This window comes from Phyllobates terribilis, unplaced genomic scaffold, assembly GCF_046119375.1.
Source record: "Phyllobates terribilis strain yellow unplaced genomic scaffold, ASM4611937v1 Scaffold_4__5_contigs__length_816908805, whole genome shotgun sequence".
Lineage (NCBI taxonomy): Eukaryota > Metazoa > Chordata > Amphibia > Anura > Dendrobatidae > Phyllobates > Phyllobates terribilis.
Window position 1 is genome coordinate 16,684,771 of NW_027362764.1, and position 25,421 is coordinate 16,710,191.

Sequence of the window (25,421 nt, forward strand, 5' to 3'; positions counted from 1 at the left end):
CATTGTACAGGGGCCCATATAATATCATTGCACAGGGGCCATATAATATCACTACACAGGGGCCCATATAATATCACTACACAGGGGCCATATAATATCACTACACAGGGGCCCATATAATATCATTGCACAGGGGCCCATATAATATCATTGTACAGGGGCCCATATAATATCATTGTACAGGGGCCCATATAATATCGCTGCACAGGAGCCCATATAATATCATTGCACAGGGCCCATATAATATCATTGTACAGGGGCCATATAATATCATTGCACAGGGGCCCATATAATATAATTGCACAGGGCCCGTATAATATCATTGTACAGGGGCCATATAATATCATTGCACAGGGGCCCATATAATATCATTGCACAGGGGCCCAGATAATATCATTGCACAGGGCCCATATAATATCATTGCACAGGGGCCCATATAATATCATTGCACAGGAGCCCATATAATATCATTGTACAGGGGCCCATATAATATCATTGCACAGGGCCCATATAATATCATTGCACAGGGGCCCATATAATATCATTGCACAGGGGCCCATATAATATCATTGCACAGGGGCCCATATAATATCATTGCACAGGGCCCATATAATATCATTGCACAGGGCCCATATAATATCACTGCACAGGGGCCCATATAATATCATTGCACAGGGGCCCAGATAATATCACTGCACAGGGGCCCATATAATATCATTGCACAGGGCCCATATAATATCACTGCACAGGGGCCCATATAATATCACTGCACAGGGGCCCATATAATATCATTGCACAGGGGCCCATATAATATCATTGCACAGGGCCCATATAATATCACTGCACAGGGGCCCATATAATATCATTGCACAGGGGCCCAGATAATATCACTGCACAGGGGCCCATATAATATCATTGTACAGGGGCCCATATAATATCATTGCACAGGGCCCATATAATATAATTGCACAGGGCCCATATAATATCATTGCACAGGGGCCCAGATAATATCATTGCACAGGGCCCATATAATATCATTGCACAGGGGCCCATATAATATCATTGTACAGGGGCCCATATAATATCATTGCACAGGGGCCATATAATATCACTACACAGGGGCCCATATAATATCACTACACAGGGGCCATATAATATCACTACACAGGGGCCCATATAATATCATTGCACAGGGGCCCATATAATATCATTGTACAGGGGCCCATATAATATCATTGTACAGGGGCCCATATAATATCGCTGCACAGGAGCCCATATAATATCATTGCACAGGGCCCATATAATATCATTGTACAGGGGCCATATAATATCATTGCACAGGGGCCCATATAATATAATTGCACAGGGCCCATATAATATCATTGTACAGGGGCCATATAATATCATTGCACAGGGGCCCATATAATATCATTGCACAGGGGCCCAGATAATATCATTGCACAGGGCCCATATAATATCATTGCACAGGGGCCCATATAATATCATTGCACAGGAGCCCATATAATATCATTGTACAGGGGCCCATATAATATCATTGCACAGGGCCCATATAATATCATTGCACAGGGGCCCATATAATATCATTGCACAGGGGCCCATATAATATCATTGCACAGGGGCCCATATAATATCATTGCACAGGGCCCATATAATATCATTGCACAGGGGCCCATATAATATCATTGCACAGGGGCCCATATAATATCATTGCACAGGGCCCATATAATATCATTGCACAGGGGCCCATATAATATCATTGCACAGGGGCCCATATAATATCATTGCACAGGGGCCCATATAATATCATTGCACAGGGCCCATATAATATCATTGCACAGGGGCCCATATAATATCATTGCACAGGGGCCCATATAATATCATTGCACAGGGGCCCATATAATATCATTGCACAGGGGCCCATATAATATCATTGCACAGGGGCCCATATAATATCATTGCACAGGGGCCCATATAATATCATTGCACAGGGCCCATATAATATCATTGCACAGGGGCCCATATAATATCATTGCACAGGGGCCCATATAATATCATTGCACAGGGGCCCATATAATATCATTGCACAGGGGCCCATATAATATCATTGCACAGGGCCCATATAATATCACTGCACAGGGGCCCATATAATATCATTGCACAGGGGCCCAGATAATATCACTGCACAGGGGCCCATATAATATCATTGCACAGGGCCCATATAATATCACTGCACAGGGGCCCATATAATATCACTGCACAGGGGCCCATATAATATCATTGCACAGGGGCCCATATAATATCATTGCACAGGGCCCATATAATATCACTGCACAGGGGCCCATATAATATCATTGCACAGGGGCCCAGATAATATCACTGCACAGGGGCCCATATAATATCATTGTACAGGGGCCCATATAATATCATTGCACAGGGCCCATATAATATCATTGCACAGGGGCCCATATAATATCATTGCACAGGGCCCATATAATATCACTGCACAGGGGCCCATATAATATCACTGCACAGGGGCCCATATAATCATATAATATCATTGCACAGGGGCCATATAATATCATTGCACAGGGGCCATATAATATCACTACACAGGGGCCCATATAATATCACTACACAGGGGCCATATAATATCACTGCACAGGGGCCCATATAATATCACTACACAGGGGCCCATATAATATCATTGCACAGGGGCCCATATAATATCATTGTACAGGGGCCCATATAATATCATTGTACAGGGGCCCATATAATATCATTGCACAGGGGCCATATAATATCATTGCACAGGGGCCCATATAATATCATTGCACAGGGCCCATATAATATCATTGTACAGGGGCCATATAATATCATTGCACAGGGGCCCATATAATATCATTGCACAGGGGCCCATATAATATCATTGCACAGGGGCCCATATAATATCATTGCACAGGGGCCATATAATATCATTGTACAGGAGCCCATATAATATCATTGTACAGGGGCCATATAATATCATTGCACAGGAGCCCATATAATATCATTGTACAGGAGCCCATATAATATCATTGCACAGGGGCCATATAATATCATTGCACAGGGCCCATATAATATCATTGTACAGGGGCCATATAATATCATTGCACAGGGGCCCATATAATATCATTGCACAGGGGCCATATAATATCATTGCACAGGGGCCATATAATATCATTGCACAGGGGCCATATAATATCATTGCACAGGGGCCATATAATATCATTGCACAGGGGCCATATAATATCATTGCACAGGGGCCCATATAATATCATTGCACAGGGCCCATATAATATCATTGTACAGGGGCCATATAATATCATTGCACAGGGGCCCATATAATATCATTGCACAGGGGCCCATATAATATCATTGCACAGGGGCCCATATAATATCATTGCACAGGGGCCATATAATATCATTGTACAGGAGCCCATATAATATCATTGTACAGGGGCCATATAATATCATTGCACAGGAGCCCATATAATATCATTGTACAGGAGCCCATATAATATCATTGCACAGGGGCCATATAATATCATTGCACAGGGCCCATATAATATCATTGTACAGGGGCCATATAATATCATTGCACAGGGGCCCATATAATATCATTGCACAGGGGCCATATAATATCATTGTACAGGAGCCCATATAATATCATTGCACAGGGGCCATATAATATCACTGCACAGGGGCCCATATAATATCATTGTACAGGAGCCCATATAATATCATTGTACAGGAGCCCATATAATATCATTGCACAGGGCCCATATAATATCATTGCACAGGAGCCCATATAATATCATTGTACAGGAGCCCATATAATATCATTGCACAGGGCCCATATAATATCATTGCACAGGGCCCATATAATATCATTGCACAGGGCCCATATAATATCATTGCACTGGGGCCCATATAATATCATGGCACAGGGGCCCATATAATATCATTGCACAGGGGCCCATATAATATCACTGCACAGGGGCCCATATATTATCATTGCACAGGAGCCCATATAATATCATTGCACAGGGGCCCATATAATATCACTGCACAGGAGCCCATATAATATCATTGTACAGGAGCCCATATAATATCATTGCACAGGGGCCCATATAATATCACTGCACAGGGGCCCATATAATATCATTGCACAGGGGCCATATAATATCATTGCACAGGGGCCCATATAATATCATTGCACAGGGGCCCATATAATATCATTGCACAGGAGCCCATATAATATCATTGCACAGGGGCCCATATAATATCATTGCACAGGGGCCCATATAATATCATTGCACAGGAGCCATATAATATCATTGCACAGGAGCCCATATAATATCATTGCACAGAGGCCCATATAATATCACTACACAGGGGCCCATATAATATCATTGCACAGGAGCCCATATAATATCATTGCACAGGGGCCCATATAATATCATTGCACAGGAGCCATATAATATCATTGCACAGGGGCCCATATAATATCATTGTACAGGGGCCATATAATATCATTGCACAGGGCCCATATAATATCACTGCACAGGAGCCCATATAATATCATTGCACAGGGCCCATATAATATCATTGCACAGGGGCCATATAATATCATTGCACAGGAGCCATATAATATCACTGCACAGGGGCCCATATAATATCATTGCACAGGGGCCCATATAATATCATTGCACAGGAGCCCATATAATATCATTGCACAGGGGCCATATAATATCATTGCACAGGAGCCATATAATATCACTGCACAGGGGCCCATATAATATCATTGTACAGGGGCCCATATAATATCACTGCACAGGGGCCCATATAATATCACTACACAGGGGCCATATAATATCATTGCACAGGGGCCCATATAATATCATTGTACAGGGGCCCATATAATATCACTGCACAGGGGCCCATATAATATCATTGTACAGGAGCCCATATAATATCATTGCACAGGGCCCATATAATATCATTGCACAGGGCCCATATAATATCATTGCACAGGGCCCATATAATATCATTGCACTGGGGCCCATATAATATCATGGCACAGGGGCCCATATAATATCATTGCACAGGGGCCCATATAATATCACTGCACAGGGGCCCATATATTATCATTGCACAGGAGCCCATATAATATCATTGCACAGGGGCCCATATAATATCACTGCACAGGAGCCCATATAATATCATTGTACAGGAGCCCATATAATATCATTGCACAGGGGCCCATATAATATCACTGCACAGGGGCCCATATAATATCATTGCACAGGGGCCATATAATATCATTGCACAGGGGCCCATATAATATCATTGCACAGGGGCCCATATAATATCATTGCACAGGAGCCCATATAATATCATTGCACAGGGGCCCATATAATATCATTGCACAGGGGCCCATATAATATCATTGCACAGGAGCCATATAATATCATTGCACAGGAGCCCATATAATGTCATTGCACAGAGGCCCATATAATATCACTACACAGGGGCCCATATAATATCATTGCACAGGAGCCCATATAATATCATTGCACAGGGGCCCATATAATATCATTGCACAGGAGCCATATAATATCATTGCACAGGGGCCCATATAATATCATTGTACAGGGGCCATATAATATCATTGCACAGGGCCCATATAATATCACTGCACAGGAGCCCATATAATATCATTGCACAGGGCCCATATAATATCATTGCACAGGGGCCATATAATATCATTGCACAGGAGCCATATAATATCACTGCACAGGGGCCCATATAATATCATTGCACAGGGGCCCATATAATATCATTGCACAGGAGCCCATATAATATCATTGCACAGGGGCCATATAATATCATTGCACAGGAGCCATATAATATCACTGCACAGGGGCCCATATAATATCATTGTACAGGGGCCCATATAATATCACTGCACAGGGGCCCATATAATATCACTACACAGGGGCCATATAATATCATTGCACAGGGGCCCATATAATATCACTGCACAGGAGCCCATATAATATCATTGCACAGGGCCCATATAATATCATTGCACAGGGGCCATATAATATCATTGCACAGGAGCCATATAATATCACTGCACAGGGGCCCATATAATATCATTGCACAGGGGCCCATATAATATCACTGCACAGGAGCCCATATAATATCATTGTACAGGGGCCCATATAATATCACTACACAGGGGCCCATATAATATCACTGCACAGGGGCCCATGTAATATCATTGTACAGGGGCCCATATAATATCACTGCACAGGGGCCCATATAATATCACTACACAGGGGCCATATAATATCATTGCACAGGGGCCCATATAATATCATTGTACAGGGGCCCATATAATATCACTGCACAGGGGCCATATAATATCACTGCACAGGGGCCCATATAATATCACTACACAGGGGCCATATAATATCACTGCACAGGGGCCCATATAATATCACTACACAGGGGCCATATAATATCACTGCACAGGGGCCCTTCCCTACCTGTGTCTGCCATTGACTGCCATGCTTCATGTGCATCTACCAGAGGTGTAAGATATAAAGGGGGCTGCAAATGCCCACTAGTGTCGGTGTACCCCGACCATAGAGCTGAGGGCCGGGGATGAGACCATGGGGGTTCATAGAAATCCTGATATAAAGCAGAAGTCCCAGCAATGAGACTACTCTGCCGAGTCCAGCGCTAATGCTGAAGGAGTAAGGAGAAAGGTTCAACAGCAGGGAGGAGGAACACTGAGAAGCTGTCATTCAGAGTACATGAACAGAGGTTCAGCAGCAGGGAGGAGGGACACTAAGGAACTGTCAATCAGATTACATGAGCAGAGATTCAGCAGCAGGGAAGAGGAACACTGAGGAACTGTCATTCAGAGTACATGAACGGAGGTTCAGCAGCAGCAAGGAGGGACACTTAGGAGATGTCATTCAGGCTACATGAGCAGATGTTCAGCAGCAGAAAGGAGGGACTTTAAGGAGCTGTCATTCAGAGTACATGAACGGAGGTTCAGCAGCAGCAAGGAGGGACACTTAGGAGATGTCATTCAGGCTACATGAGCAGAGGTTCAGCAGCAGGGAGGAGGAACCCTGAGGAACTGTCATTCAGAGTACATGAACAGAGGTTCAGCAGCAGAGAGTAGGGACACTGAGGAGTTGTCAATCAGACTATATGAGCTGAGAATCAGCAGATGGGAAGAAGGGACAATTAGGAGCTGTCAATCAGGTGTCATGAGCAGAGGTTCAGCAGCAGACAGGAGGGACACTAAGGGGTTGTCAATCAAAGTACATGAGTAGAGGTTCAGCACCAGGGAGGGGGGACACTGAGGAGCTGTTAATCAGGTGTCATGAGCAGAGGTTCAGCAGCAGGGAGGAGGGATACTGAGGACTTTTAAATCCGACTATATGAGCTGAGAATCAGCAGCAGGGAGGAGGAACAATGAGGAGCTGTTAATCAGGTGTCGTAAGCAGAGGTTCAGCAGCAGGGAGGAGGGACACGGAGGAGTTGTCAATCAGACTATATGAGCTGAGAATCATCAGCAGGGAGGAGGGACAATGAGGAGCTATCAATCAGGCTATATGAGGAGAGGTTCAGCAGAAGCACGGAGGGGGACACTGAGGAGCTGTCAATCAGGCTATATGAGCAGAGGTTCAGCAGCAGGGAGGGGGGACACTGAGGAGCTGCCAATCTGACTAGGTGGGTGGCGGCTGAGTTTTATAGCCATCCTGACATGGATTTTCAAAGTACACCAGGTGTAAGAGATCTATGCAATAATCTATCCAATTTGTATTGTGCAATCTGGTGACAGATCCCCAGTAAATTGCAAAGACCCAATTTGCCAGTAAATTCTGAATAGTATTTGTAGCATTACAGAGGTTTGTGTCATCTGCACACAGGGAGAAAGTAGCGGAGCCGTGCGAGGCCTCAGGATTTCTAGTAGAGCTCATCCACCTTACGTCTAATATTATTCCCACCATGTAATGATGCAACTATACACGATTGACCGTGAACGTTTCCCGGCAAGTCAGTGATCGGAGCGATATTGATTTAACCAAACAGTATTAAATCATTAGTAGAATATTGAATGTGCAGAGATGGCGGCATTACCGTGCCGCGGCCAGAATCCGTGTCAGCCTAATGAATCCCTCATCGGAGGAAGCATCCTTCACCTTTCAATCTCCTCCACTTTCCATAGCACATTTACATGAGCGGGCTAATAGAAAACCCCCTGGAGGGAAGGAATATAATTGGCCACTTACAACAAGCCGCGTTACCCTCTGGCGGTATTATTGTGCAATGGCCGAGACCAGGTGACGACGTCTTCATTTTCTACGCGGGAGAAAAAGCAAATAATCACGGGAACTGATCAAACGTGCAAAAATGCTAAACCTTCCGGTGCTTGTGTCCCCCGCAGGCGCCTGCACTGCACGAGGAACTACATCCACATGCACCTCTTCGTGTCCTTCATGCTGCGAGCCGTCAGTATCTTTGTGAAAGACGCCGTTCTGTATTCCGGAAATCCCTTCGAAGAAATGGAACGTTTCTCGGAGACGGACTTGAAGTCGATGACGGAGGCTCCTCCAGCCGACAAGTCCCAGTTTGTGAGTGACGGACGATGTTTTTTTTTAAATCATACTTTTTTAAAAGATATATATATACAGTATTATATAGATTATAACGATTATATATATGTAAATAGTAGTAATCGAAAAGAGATTGGAAAAATAAATGATGATAAAATGGTGACTTCACTTCTGTCTCTTCTTCCTCTTCAGGTCGGGTGTAAAGTTACTGTCACTTTTTTCCTTTATTTTTTGGCCACCAACTACTACTGGATCCTCGTAGAAGGACTTTATCTCCATTGTCTCATATTTATGGCTTTTTTCTCAGATAAAAAATATCTTTGGGGGTTCACACTTTTTGGATGGGGTGAGTTTCCTGTGTGTAATCATTTCCTAAATGAGGGCTATAAATATATACAGTGGTGTGAAAAAGTATTCGCCCCCTTCCTGATTTCTTATTCTTTTGTATGTTTGTCACTTAAATGTTTCAGATCACAAAACAAATGTGAATATTAGACAAAGATAACACAAGGAAACACAAAATATCAGACAAAGGTAACACAAGTAACCACAAAATGCAGTTTTTAAGTGAAGGTCTTTATTATTAAGGGAAAAAGAAATCCAAACCTACAGGGCCCTGTGTGATAAAGAGATTGCCTCCCCCCTTCCCTTAAAACATAAATTAACTGAGGTTTATCACATATCTTGGAAGCTGAGTTCAATTTCCCTAGCCACACACAGGCCTGATAACTGCCACACCTGTTCTCAATCTAGAAATCACTTAAATAGAACCTGCCTGACAAAGTGAAGTAGACCAAAAGATCCTCTAAAGCTAGACGTCATGCTGCAACCCAAAGAAATTCAGAAGCAAATGGGAAACAAAGTAATTGAGATCTATCAGTCTGGAGAAGGTTATAAAGCCATTTCTAAAGCTTTGGGACTCCCGGGAACCACAGTGAGAGCCATTATCCACAAATGGGAAAAACATGGAACTGTGGTGAACTTTCACAGGAGTGGCCGACCAAAATTACTCCAAAAGCGCAGCGATGACTTATCCAAGAGGTCACAAAAGACCCCACAACAACATCCAAAGAACTGCAGGCCTCCACCATAAGAAAGTGACTGGGCAAAAATGGCAGCATGGCAGAGTTCCAAGACAAAAACCGCTGCTGAGCAAAAAGAACATAAAAGCTCATCTCAGTTTTTTCAGAAAACATCTTGATGATCGCCAAGACTTTTGGGAGAATACTCTGTGGACTGATGAGACTAAAGTTGAACTTTTTGGAAGGTGTATGTCCCATTATATCTAGCTTAGAAGTAAGAGAGCATTTCAGAAAAGGAACATCATACCAACAGTAAAATATGGTGGTGGTAGTGTGATGGTCTAGGACTGTTTTGCTGCTTCAGGACCTTGAAGACTTGTTGTGGTAAATGGAACCATGAATTCTGCTGTCTACCAAAAAATCCTGAAGGAGAATGTCCGGCCATCTGTTCATGACCTCAAGCTGAAGCGCACTTGGGTTATGCAGCAGGACAATGATCCAAAACACACCAGCAAGTCCACCTCAGAATGGCTTAAGAAAAACAACATTAACATTTGGAGTGGCCTAGTCAAAGTCCTGACCTTAATCCGATTGAGATGCTGTGTCCGGACCTTAAAAAGCCGGTTCATGCTTGGAGACCCTCCAATGTGGCTGAATTACAACAATTCTGCAGAGATGAGCGGCCAAAATTCCTCCAGAGCATTGTGAAGACTCATTGCCAGTTATCGCAAACACTTGATTGCAGTTGTTGCTTCTGAGGGCCCAACCAGTTATTAGGTTTAGGGGACAATCACTTTTTCCCACAGGGCCCTGAAGGTTTGGATTTCTTTTTCCCTTAAGAATAAAGATCTTCATTTATAAACTGCATTTTGTGTTACTTGTGTTATCTTTGTCTAATATTTACATTTGTTTTGTGATCTGAAACATTTAAGTGACAAACAAGCAAAGAATAAGAAATCAGGAAGGAGGCGAATACTTTCACATTGCTGAATATGTTGTAGAATTTCACTAACTATTTTTTCCCAGCAAAATCAAGAAAGAACAGATTTGATGTCACTTCTACAATGTGTCCAATATTGCACCTTTGCTGAGTAATCTCTGATATACTGTAATATAGGCAACACAACTTCACAATATCCCCTGTGTATCAGAATAAAACTACTATAATACTGCCTCAGTCTACAAGAATATAACTACTATAATACTGCCCCTATGTACAAGAATATAACTACTATAATACTGCTCCCTATGTACAAGAATATAACTACTATAATACTGCCCCCTATGTACAAGAATATAACTACTATAATACTGCCCCTATGTACAAGAATATAACTACTATAATACTGCCCCCTATGTACAAGAATATAACTACTATAATACTGCTCCTATGTACAAGAATATAACTACTATAATACTGCCCCCTATGTACAAGAATATAACTACTATAATACTGCTCATATATACAAGAATATAACTACTATAATACTACCCCTATGTACAAGAATATAACTACTATTATACTGCTCCCTATGTACAAGAATATAACTACTATAATACTGCCCCCTATGTACAAGAATATAACTACTATAATACTGCTCCTATGTACAAGAATATAACTACTATAATACTGCCCCCTATGTACAAGAATATAATTACTATAATACTACCCCTATGTACAAGAATATAACTACTATAATACTACCCCTATGTACAAGAATATAACTACTATAATACTGCTCCCTATGTACAAGAATATAACTACTATAATACTGCCCACTATGTACAAGAATATAACTACTATAATGCTGCCCCTATGTACAAGAATATAACTACTATAATGCTGCCCCTATGTACAAGAATATAACTACTATAATACTGTCCCCTATGTACAAGAATATAACTACTATAATACTGCTCCTATGTACAAGAATATAACTACTATAATACTGCTCCTATGTACAAGAATATAACTACTATAATACTACCCCTATGTACAAGAATATAACTACTATAATACTGCTCCTATGTACAAGAATATAACTACTATAATACTGCTCCTATGTACAAGAATATAGCTACTATAATATTGCTCCTATGTACAAGAATATAACTACTATAATACTGCCCCCTATGTACAAGAATATAACTACTATAATACTGCCCCCTATGTACAAGAATATAACTACTATAATACTGCTCCCTATGTACAAGAATATAACTACTATAATACTGCCCCTATGTACAAGAATATAACTACTATAATACCGCCCCTATGTACAAGAATATAACTACTATAATACTGCCCCCTATGTACAAGAATATAACTACTATAATACTGCCCTCTATGTACAAGAATATAACTACTATAATACTTCTCCCTATGTACAAGAATATAACTACTATAATACTGCCCCTATGTACAAGAATATAACTACTATAATACTGCCCCCTATGTACAAGAATATAACTACTATAATACTGCCCCCTGTGTACAAGAATATAACTACTATAATACTGCTCCTATGTACAAGAATATAACTACTATAATACTGCCCCCTATGTACAAGAATATAACTACTATAATACTGCTCCCTATGTACAAGAATATAACTACTATAATACTGCTCCTATGTACAAGAATATAACTACTATAATACTGCCCCCTATGTACAAGAATATAACTACTATAATACTGCTCCCTATGTACAAGAATATAACTACTATAATACTGCCCCCTATGTACAAGAATATAACTACTATAATACTGCCCCCTATATACAAGAATATAACTACTATAATACTGCTCCTATGTACAAGAATATAACTACTATAATACTGCTCCCTATGTACAAGAATATAACTACTATAATACTGCCCCCTATGTACAAGAATATAACTACTATAATACTGCCCCCTGTGTACAAGAATATAACTACTATAATACTGCTCCTATGTACAAGAATATAACTACTATAATACTGCCCCCTATGTACAAGAATATAACTACTATAATACTGCTCCCTATGTACAAGAATATAACTACTATAATACTGCCCCCTATGTACAAGAATATAACTACTATAATACTGCCCCCTATATACAAGAATATAACTACTATAATACTGCTCCTATGTACAAGAATATAACTACTATAATACTGCCCCTATGTACAAGAATATAACTACTATAATACTGCTCCTATGTACAAGAATATAACTACTATAATACTGCCCCTATGTACAAGAATATAACTACTATAATACTGCTCGCTATGTACAAGAATATAACTACTATAATACTGCCCCCTATGTACAAGAATATAACTACTATAATACTGCTCCCTATGTACAAGAATATAACTACTATAATACTGCCCCCTATGTACAAGAATATAACTACTATAATACTGCCCCCTATATACAAGAATATAACTACTATAATACTGCTCCTATGTACAAGAATATAACTACTATAATACTGCCCCTATGTACAAGATTATAACTACTGTAATGCAGCGACTTGCTGGCATTACGGTAATGGTCCAGGATGTGTTTTACCTGACCATGTACCTTCCCCCTCAGGTGACTGGTCACATGACTGTGACATAGCACAGGTCCTGCACGCACAGAATGTCTGTCTGATCACATGACTGTGACATCAGCAAGGTCCTGTCAGAGTGTGTGTGTGTGTGTGCACGGGATGCATATATAAACCCTGCTTGATGGGAGACAGGTGTGTTCTGTGAGAGAGGCGTAAGGCCTGTTCCCGTGTGTGTTGGACACCGACCGTGTGAGGCCTAGTGAGGCCGAGTGAAGCCTGGTGCCTGAAAGGTCGAGACTGGATCCTGTGTGGATGTCAGTGGCCTTTGAGGAAACGACGGCTAGAGACCCCTACCTGGGAAGCCGCAAAGCCACAGTGGTGGCAAGCCTAATAGACTTCAGCAGCTAAACCCGGCAAAGGTAATACCCTGTGCTATATGGACATTAATATGGACATTGCTATGTTATTACCTTGCTGAAGGCTGTACCTGGAGCAAGTGGGCCGGTGTGTCACTTGGCTCGTGAATATTATATATATGTGTGTCGGCGTGCCACTGAGTTGGACCCGGTGAACTGTGGTTTATGAAGTAATAAACTGCTGAGCATTGTTTAAAAACGGAAAGACATTGCACGTGTGCATTGATTGTCGCAGCGAAGCGAGTATCCTCCATTATGATGACTAGTGCTGCCCTACATATGGTTCGAGAGTGCGGGCAGCTGCAGTCTGGTTGCTAGCGGCAACGACAGCCCTGTTGCTAGGGGCAACGGCACAGGACGAGTGTGGATTATAGCATCTGGCTGCAACTCTGTGGGGTTGCGAAGATTGGCGTCGCACTCAAACCTGGTTTGCTGTGGCTCGGCGGGGCTCACGAACTTTAAAGCATTTGGCTGCAACTCGGCGGGGTTGCGAAGGTTGTCATCGCACTCAAATCCAGTTTTGCTGTGGCTTGGCGGGGCCATGAAAATTTTTCCGGGGAGAGCGATGTGTGAATAGTGTCCAGAGGAAATGCAGGAGCAGATAAAAATGGCTGTGAAAGGAGCAGCAACTGAGTCTGAAGCTATTGAGCGATTAGAGCGATTAAAGTGCCTGTTAAAACCGGAGCAGGTATTTGAGAAACGTCTACTGGACATGAAACTGGACATGGTGCAGAAACCACAGGAGCTGTGGGCATCATATGGAATGGTGGCAGTGGACCATTCTATGAACTCTCCGGGGGCGCCAGTGTTGTCCCAGAGTGACCGGGGAGGTGGCAAGAGCTGTTGTGAACTAAGTCCTAAGACTATTGCTGATTTTTCTTGTAAAAATTCCCCTGCTCGTGTGGTTGTTAAAAAGGGGGCGGAGTCTAAAAAACGGGCGGTTGTTCAAAACAGCGTGGAGGATAGAAAATCAAAAAAAATTACTGGTGGTGGGTTGGTACCTCCTAAAAATGACAATGTGACCGTTGATAACGGGGTAGCTCCAGTAGAAGGGGGTGACGTCAAAGTGGGAGGTGACCTGTTAGTCCACAACACCATGGGGAGTGACACAGACCCCGTAGCTGACGGTGACACTACGAAAGTAGAAGGAGAGGTCAGTCAGGAGGGGCTAGACGAGGTGAGAGAGTCCCCATCTCGTAGACGGCGCAAGGGCCACAAAAAGGTTGCTCCTGTAGACTTGGCTGAAAATGAAAATAAAGAGAATGTAGTACTGTGTGCCTTTGCTTTAAGTGTGGATCCTCCATTAGAGGTAGAAGAGGAGGTGACGTTGCCAGTAACAACCTCCGGTACGGTACCGAGTCAGAAGGATCTGACAGCCCTGAAAGAGGAGGCGGCCAGTCGTGACCAAGAGCTGGAGCCTATCAGCCAGCAGGGTCAGAGTGATGTGCAGCAATTATGTGAAAACCAGGGGAACGTGTCCTCAGACCAGTTGATCCTGGAATCTGAACAGCAGAAAATATACCAGGTTATGAGGAACTGGCAGCGAGACGTAGAGCAAAGCCACGCGGAAATTAACCAGTGGAAGGAAATGTTCTGCGCAATTAAGGAGGACCGCCGCAAAATCAAGGAAGAGGTTTTGCAGTTGAAGCTTGAGAAGGAGGCGCTGCAGGATGGTGTTTCTGGACGCGAACAAATCCTAGAACGACTGCGCAAACAGCTCAACCAGGAGCTGTGTGACTCCAAGAAGGAGTGTGGTGAACGCAGTAGGGAACTGCAACAGAGTAAGAGAGATTATGAGGATCTCCTCAAGGTGAAGGAAAAACTAGAGGAGGATAAGGCGGGTGCAGAGCAAGTGCGCCAAGTGGTTGAGTCCACTCTGCAAGACACCCGTGAGGAGAACGATGATCTCCGGGGAAAGACCCTAGATCTGGAAGCTCAGGTGAAGGAGCTACAGATGTCCTGTGATACTCTCCAGAAGGCGGAGACGTACCTTAAGGAAACAGTCAGCAAGATGGAAGCTGAGCAAGAGAAGATGGAGGAGTCCATCGGAAAAGCCAAAGACCAGGGCCAGGAGTTGACCGCTGGTGATGGGAGGTATGAAGCAGATACCTCCTCGAGTGATGTGGGCTCGGAGGGTTCGGTGGATGTCGGAGCCGAGATCAAGCAGCTCAAGGAGTTGCTACAAACCCAGTGGACGCAAGAGAAGCGTGAGATACTGGCTATTGAGAGCCGAGTGGGCGCATTGGAGACGGAGAGGTCTGAGAGAGCTCTGCTGCTGGAAGAGCAGTTGAAGCAGGAAGAGCTTCAGAGACGGGCCGCTGAGAGGCGAGTGGCGGAGCTAGAGGAAGAAGTTTCCGGGCTCAAAAGTCGCCTGACAAAGTATCACTCAGTGAACGAGGCCTTCTTGGAGAAGGAAAAGGGCGAACACGTTGCACTCACTCCCTTTTACCATGAGAAGGTGGACCTGAGGAGAGCTAAGAGAGTGTTAACCACAGATAAATATGAGATGGAAGTGGTCAAGACGAAAAATCGTGAATTTGTAGCTGTGAGTCAGCTCAGGGGAAGCATACAGGGAGAAGAAGCTGGAGGTCAGTTGCCCCTGAAACCTGAGCTGGTTGATCGTCTGGAAACCACTGGTGAGACCGAAACGTCTCGGTACAAGTGCCTCATAGATGTACCCGAGGATTTGAGGGAAGAATGCACCAGTGAGTCTGTGCATGAGGAGTTTAAGAAGGCCGTGGGAGCCTGTAAGGTGTACTTGACCTCAGAAGCTAAACAGCTGGTGGTCCTGTCCACGACCGAAGTCACAGTGAAGAGGGTGGCTATCCTAAGTGACATGCACTGGCGATGTATTCGCATGAAGCGGTTTCTCCGGTTGAAGACGGAACAAGCCGTTAGACAACTGGAGTTGTTGAGGAAAGCTCACAGTATGCGTGAAGAGGTCATCTGGGTGCCTCATGTTCTGGTGAGGAAGCTCATTGGGAGAAATGGTCGAGCCATGTAGATGATGGTCAAAAAGTCTGGTGTGGGGAAAGTAAGCAGTCCACGTGATCATCAGGACTGGATACCAGACGAAGACGGCATGGTATCATTCTCCGCTGTAGGAACAGAAGAAAGCCTGGAATATATGCGCATGCTGTTGGAGTACTGAGTGACCTACCTGCGAGAGGTAGAACAGTTGAATCTCTCTAGACTGCGAGTGGATAGACAGCATCATCTGAGTAACAGAAGATGGCAGCCGTCTAGAAATTATGAGACCAGACAGAGAAAGGGCCCCCTAAATAACAGAACAGCTACAGCTGGAGTTAGGGACCTTTCAAGATGTCCTGAGAGTAGTGGGCGTGGGTTTAGAGGTAGTGAAACCTCCAGTAACTCAGGTTTGAACAGCCCATACAAATGACCCAATAGAGGACAGGACATTACGGAGTCGAACTGGACCTTAGATACCAGGGCATGTGAGTCACACCGCTGTATGACTGACCACTGGGAGCGGGGGAGACCTGACAAGGTTACAACTGACCGCTGGGAGCGGGGGAGCTCTGACAAGGTTACGACCCGGAAAGGTGACCTGACGAAGTCAGTGACAGTGACAAATGGTAGGTCCCTAAGGAATGGGCTAATGTCGTTGACTAATGTTCCAGGGGCTGAGTAGCATAATTGTAAAGTACATGGTCTCTATGTGAGCTGGGGGTTATAGTGATTGTGTATATTATGTGTTCAACCCCACAAGTTTGAACAGAGGGGGGGAATATGTAATGCAGCGACTTGCTGGCATTACGGTAATGGTCCAGGATGTGTTTTACCTGACCATGTACCTTCCCCCTCAGGTGACTGGTCACATGACTGTGACATAGCACAGGTCCTGCACGCACAGAATGTCTGTCTGATCACATGACTGTGACATCAGCAAGGTCCTGTCAGTATGTGTGTGTGTGCACGGGATGCATATATAAACCCTGCTTGATGGGAGACAGGTGTGTTCTGTGAGAGAGGCGTAAGGCCTGTTCCCGTGTGTGTTGGACACCGACCGTGTGAGGCCTAGTGAGGCCGAGTGAAGCCTGGTGCCTGAAAGGCAGAGCCTGGATCCTGTGTGGATGTCAGTGGCCTTTGAGGGAACGACGGCTAGAGACCCCTACCTGGGAAGCCGCAAAGCCACAGTGGTGGCAAGCCTAATGGACTGCAGCAGCTAAACCCGGCAAAGGTAATACCCTGTGTTATATGGACATTAATATGGACATTGCTATGTTATTACCTTGCTGAAGGCTGTACCTGGAGCAAGTGGGCCGGTGTGTCACTTGGCTCGTGAATATTATATATATGTGTGTCGGCGTGCCGCTGAGTTGGACCCGGTGAACTGTGGTTTATGAAGTAATAAACTGCTGAGCATTGTTTAAAAACGGAAAGACATTGCACATGTGCATTGATTGTCGCAGCGAAGCGAGTATCCCCCATTATGATGACTAGGGCTGCCTTACACTACTATAATACTGCTCCCTATGTACAAGATTATAACTACTATAATACTGCCCCCTATGTACAAGAATATAACTACTATAATACTGCCCCCTATGTACAAGAATATAACTACTATAATACTGCCACCTATGTACAAGAATAAAACTACTATAATACTGCCCCCTATGTACAAGAATATAACTACTATAATACTGCCCCTATGTACAAGATTATAACTACTATAATACTGCCCCCTATGTACAAGAATATAACTACTATAATACTGCTCCTATGCACAAGAATATAACTACTATAATACTGCCCCTATGTACAAGAATATAACTACTATAATACTGCTCCTATATACAAGAATATAACTACTATAATACTGCCCCCTATGTACAAGAATATAACTACTATAATACTGCTCCTATGTACAAGAATATAACTGCTATAATACTGCTCCTATGTACAAGAATATAACTGCTATAATACTGCTCCTATGTACAAGAATATAACTGCTATAATACTGCTCCTATATACAAGAATATAACTACTATAATACTGCTCCCTACGTACAAGAATATAACTACTACAATACTGCTCCTATATACAAGAATATAACTACTATAATACTGCCCCCTATGTACAAGAATATAACTACTATAATACTGCTCCTATGTACAAGTATATAACTACTATAATACTGCCCCCTATGTTCAAGAATATAACTACTATAATACTGCTCCTATGTACAAGAATATAACTGCTATAATACTGCTCCTATGTACAAGAATATAAATACTATAATACTGCTCCTATATACAAGAATATAACTACTATAATACTGCTCATATATACAAGAATATAACTACTATAATACTGCTCCCTATGTACAAGAATATAACTACTATAATACTGCCCCTATGTACAAGAATATAACTACTATAATACTGCCCTCTATGTACAAGAATATAACTACTATAATACTTCTCCCTATGTACAAGAATATAACTACTATAATACTGCCCTATGTACAAGAATATAACTACTATAATACTGCCCCCTATGGACAAGAATATAACTACTATAATACTGCTCCTATATACAAGAATATAACTACTATAATACTGCCCCCTATGTACAAGAATATAACTACTATAATACCGCCCCTATGTACAAGAATATAACTACTATAATACTGCTCCTATGTACAAGAATATAACTACTATAATACTGCCCCTATGTACAAGATTATAACTACTATAATACTGCCCATATGTACAAGAATATAACTACTATAATACTGCTCCCTACGTACAAGAATATAACTACTATAATACTTCTCCTATGTACAAGAATATAACTACTATAATACTGCCCCCTATGTACAAGAATATAACTACTATAATACTGCTCCTATATACAAGAATATAACTACTATAATACTGCTCCCTATGTACAAGAATATAACTACTATAATACTGCTCCCTATGTGCAAGATTATAACTACTATAATACTGCCCCCTATGTACAAGAATATAACTACTATAATACTTCTCCTATGTACAAGAATATAAGTACTATAATATTGCCCCCTATGTACAAGAATATAACTACTATAATACTGCCCCCTATGTACAAGAATATAACTACTATAATACTGCTCCTATGTACAAGAATATCACTACTATAATACTGCCCCTATGTATAAGAATATAACTACTATAATACTGCTCTTATATACAAGAATATAACTACTATAATACTGCTCCCTGTGTACAGGAATATAACTACTATAATACTGCTCCCTATGTACAAGAATATAACTACTATAATACTGCCCCTATGTACAAGAATATAACTACTATAATACTGCCCCCTTTGTACAAGAATATAACTACTATAATACTGCCCCTATGTGCAAGAATATAACTACTATAATACTGCTCCTATGTACAAGAATATAACTACTATAATACTGCCCCTATGTACAAGAATATAACTACTATAATACTGCCCCTATGTACAAGTATATAACTACTATAATACTGCCTCCTATGTACAAGAATATAACTACTATAATACTGCTCCCTATGTACACGAATATAACTACTATAATACTGCCCTCTATGTACAAGAATATAACTACTATAATACTGCCCTCTATGTACAAGAATATAACTACTATAATACTGCCCCTATGTACAAGAATATAACTACTATAATACTGCTCCTATGTACAAGAATATGACTACTATAATACTGCCCCTATGTACAAGAATATAACTACTATAATACTGCTCCCTATGTACAAGAATATAACTACTATAATACTGCTCCCTATGTACAAGAATATAACTACTGTAATACTGCCCCCTATGTACAAGAATATAACTACTATAATACTGCCCCTATGTACACGAATATAACTACTATAATACTGCCCCTATGTACAAGAATATAACTACTATAATACTGCCCCCTATGTACAAGAATATAATTACTATAATACTGCCCCTATGTACAAGAATATAACTACTATAATACTGCCCCTATGTACAAGTATATAACTACTATAATACTGCCTCCTATGTACAAGAATATAACTACTATAATACTGCTCCCTATGTACACGAATATAACTACTATAATACTGCCCTCTATGTACAAGAATATAACTACTATAATACTGCTCCCTATGTACACGAATATAACTACTATAATACTGCCTCCTATGTACAAGAATATAACTACTATAATACTGCTCCTATGTACAAGAATATATCTACTATCATACTGCCTCCTATGTACAAGAATATAACTACTATAATACTGCTCCCTATGTACACGAATATAACTACTATAATACTGCTCCTATATACAAGAATTTAACTACTATAATACTGCCCCTATGTACAAGAATATAACTACTATAATACTGCTCCTATGTACAAGAATATAACTACTATAATACTGCCCCTATGTACAAGAATATAACTACTATAATACTGCTCCTATGTACAAGAATATAGCCACTATAATACTGCCCCTATGTACAAGAATATAACCACTATAATACTGCCCCTATGTACAAGAATATAACCAATATAACACTGCTTCTATGTACAGGTATATAACTACTATAATACTGCCCCTATGTACAAGAATATAACCACTATAATACTGCCCCTATGTACAAGAATATAACCACTATAACACTGCTTCTATGTACAGGTATATAACTACTATAATACTGCCCCTATGTACAAGAATATAACCACTATAATACTGCCCCTATGTACAAGAATATAACCACTATAATACTGCCCCTATGTACAAGAATATAACCACTATAACACTGCTTCTATGTACAGGTATATAACTACTATAATACTGCCTCCTATGTACAATAATATAACTACTATAATACTGCCCCCTATGTACAAGAATATAACTACTATAATACTGCCCCTATGTATAAGAATGTAACTACTATAATACTGCTCCTATGTACAAGATTATAACTACTATAATACTGCCCCTATGTACAAGAATATAACCACTATAACACTGCTCCTATGTACAAGAATATAACTACTATAATACTGCCCCTATGTACAAGAATATAACTACTATAACACTGCCCCCTATGTTCAGGAATATAACTACTATAATACTGCCCCCTATGTACAAGAATATAACTACTATAATACTGCCCCCTATGTACAAGAATATAACTACTATAATACTGCCTCCTATGTACAAGAATATAACTACTATAATACTGCTCCCTGTGTACACGAATATAACTACTATAATACTGCCCTCTATGTACAAGAATATAACTACTATAATACTGCCCTCTATGTACAAGAATATAACTACTATAATACTGCCCCTATGTACAAGAATATAACTACTATAATACTGCCCCTATGTACAAGAATATAACTACTATAATACTACTCCTATGTACAAGAATATAACTAATATAATACTGCCCCATATGTTCAAGAATATAACTACTATAATACTGCTCCTATATACAAGAATATAACTACTATAATACTGCCCCCTATGTACAAGAATATAACTACTATAATACTGCCTCCTATGTACAAGAATATAACTACTATAATACTGCTCCCTGTGTACACGAATATAACTACTATAATACTGCCCTCTATGTACAAGAATATAACTACTATAATACTGCCCTCTATGTACAAGAATATAACTACTATAATACTGCCCCTATGTACAAGAATATAACTACTATAATACTGCCCCTATGTACAAGAATATAACTACTATAATACTGCCCCTATGTACAAGAATATAACCACTATAATACTGCTCCTATGTACAAGAATATAACCACTATAATACTGCTCCTATGTACAAGAATATAACCACTATAATACTGCTCCTGTGTGCAAGAGTATAACTACTATAATACTGCCCCCTATGTACAAGAATATAACTACTATAATACTGCTCCCTATGTACAAGAATATATCTACTATAATACTGCCCTCTATGTACAAGAATATAACTACTATAATACTGCTCCCTGTGTACAAGAATATAACTACTATAATACTGCTCCCTATGAACAAGAAAATAACTACTATAATACTGCCCTCTATGTACAAGAATATAACTACTATAATACTGCTCCCTATGTACAAGAATATATCTACTATAATACTGCCCTCTATGTACAAGAATATAACTACTATAATACTGCCCCTATGTACAAGAATATAACTACTATAATACTGCTCCCTATGTACAAGAATATAACTACTATAATACTGCTCCCTGTGTACAAGAATATAACTACTATAATACTGCCTCCTATGTACAAGAATATAACTACTATAATACTGCTCCCTATGTACAAGAATATAACTACTATAATACTGCCCCCTATGTACAAGAATATAACTACTATAATACTGCCCCCTATGTACAAGAATATAACTACTATAATACTGCCTCCTATGTACACGAATATAACTACTATAATACTGCCTCCTATGTACAAGAATATAACTATTATAATACTGCTCCCTATGTACACGAATATAACTACTATAATACTGCCCTCTATGTACAAGAATATAACTACTATAATACTGCTCCTATATACAAGAATATAACTACTATAATACTGCCCCTATGTGCAAGAATATAACTACTATAATACTGCTCCTATGTACAAGAATATAACTACTATAATACTGCCCCTATGTACAAGAATATAACTACTATAATACTGCCCCTATGTACAAGTATATAACTACTATAATACTGCCTCCTATGTACAAGAATATAACTACTATAATACTGCCCCTATGTACAAGAATATAACTACTATAATACTGCCCCTATGTACAAGAATATAACTACTATAATACTGCCCCCTATGTACAAGAATATAATTACTATAATACTGCCCCTATGTACAAGAATATAACTACTATAATACTGCCCCTATGTACAAGTATATAACTACTATAATTCTGCCTCCTATGTACAAGAATATAACTACTATAATACTGCTCCCTATGTACACGAATATAACTACTATAATACTGCCCTCTATGTACAAGAATATAACTACTATAATACTGCCCTCTATGTACAAGTATATAACTACTATAATACTGCCCTCTATGTACAAGACTATAACTACTATAATACTGCCCCTATGTACAAGTATATAACTACTATAATACTGTCTCCTATGTACAAGAATATAACTACTATAATACTGCTCCTATGTACAAGAATATATCTACTATAATACTGCCTCCTATGTACAAGAATATAACTACTATAATACTGCTCCCTATGTACACGAATATAACTACTATAATACTGCCCTCTATGTACAAGAATATAACTACTATAATACTGCCCTCTATGTACAAGAATATAACTACTATAATACTGCTCCTATATACAATAATTTAACTACTATAATACTGCCCCTATGTACAAGAATATAACTACTATAATACTGCTCCTATGTACAAGAATATAACTACTATAATACTGCCCCTATGTACAAGAATATAACTACTATAATACTGCCCCTATGTACAAGTATATAACTACTATAATACTGCCTCCTATGTACAAGAATATAACTACTATAATACTGCTCCCTATGTACACGAATATAACTACTATAATACTGCCCTCTATGTACAAGAATATAACTACTATAATACTGCCCTCTATGTACAAGAATATAACTACTATAATACTGCTCCTATATACAAGAATATAACTACTATAATACTGCCCCTATGTACAAGAATATAACTACTATAATACTGCTCCTATGTACAAGAATATAACTACTATAATACTGCCCCTATGTACAAGAATATAACTACTATAATACTGCTCCCTATGTACACGAATATAACTACTATAATACTGCCCCTATGTACAAGAATATAACTACTATAATACTGCTCCTATGTACAAGAATATGACTACTATAATACTGCCCCTATGTACAAGAATATAACTACTATAATACTGCTCCCTATGTACAAGAATATAACTACTATAATACTGCTCCCTATGTACAAGAATATAACTACTGTAATACTGCCCCCTATGTACAAGAATATAACTACTATAATACTGCCCCTATGTACACGAATATAACTACTATAATACTGCCCCTATGTACAAGAATATAACTACTATAATACTGCCCCTATGTACAAGAATATAACTACTATAATACTGCCCCCTATGTACAAGAATATAATTACTATAATACTGCCCCTATGTACAAGAATATAACTACTATAATACTGCCCCTATGTACAAGTATATAACTACTATAATACTGCCTCCTATGTACAAGAATATAACTACTATAATACTGCTCCCTATGTACACGAATATAACTACTATAATACTGCCCTCTATGTACAAGAATATAACTACTATAATACTGCTCCCTATGTACACGAATATAACTACTATAATACTGCCTCCTATGTACAAGAATATAACTACTATAATACTGCTCCTATGTACAAGAATATATCTACTATCATACTGCCTCCTATGTACAAGAATATAACTACTATAATACTGCTCCCTATGTACACGAATATAACTACTATAATACTGCCCTCTATGTACAAGAATATAACTACTATAATACTGCTCCTATATACAAGAATTTAACTACTATAATACTGCCCCTATGTACAAGAATATAACTACTATAATACTGCTCCTAT

The 25,421-nt window shown here is 40.1% G+C and overlaps 1 protein-coding gene across 3 annotated transcripts in view; it reads left to right on the forward strand.

Annotated features, from left to right (window-relative positions):
• Positions 1-25,421, forward strand: part of PTH1R (parathyroid hormone 1 receptor) — a 489,914-nt gene that overhangs the window by 398,206 nt on the left and 66,287 nt on the right. For all 3 annotated transcript variants that reach the window (XM_073677167.1, XM_073677169.1, XM_073677168.1), the window contains exons 6-7: positions 8,534-8,720; positions 8,895-9,048. In XM_073677167.1, coding sequence (XP_073533268.1) covers positions 8,534-8,720; positions 8,895-9,048 — 341 coding nt within the window. The remainder of the gene's footprint in view (positions 1-8,533; positions 8,721-8,894; positions 9,049-25,421) is intronic.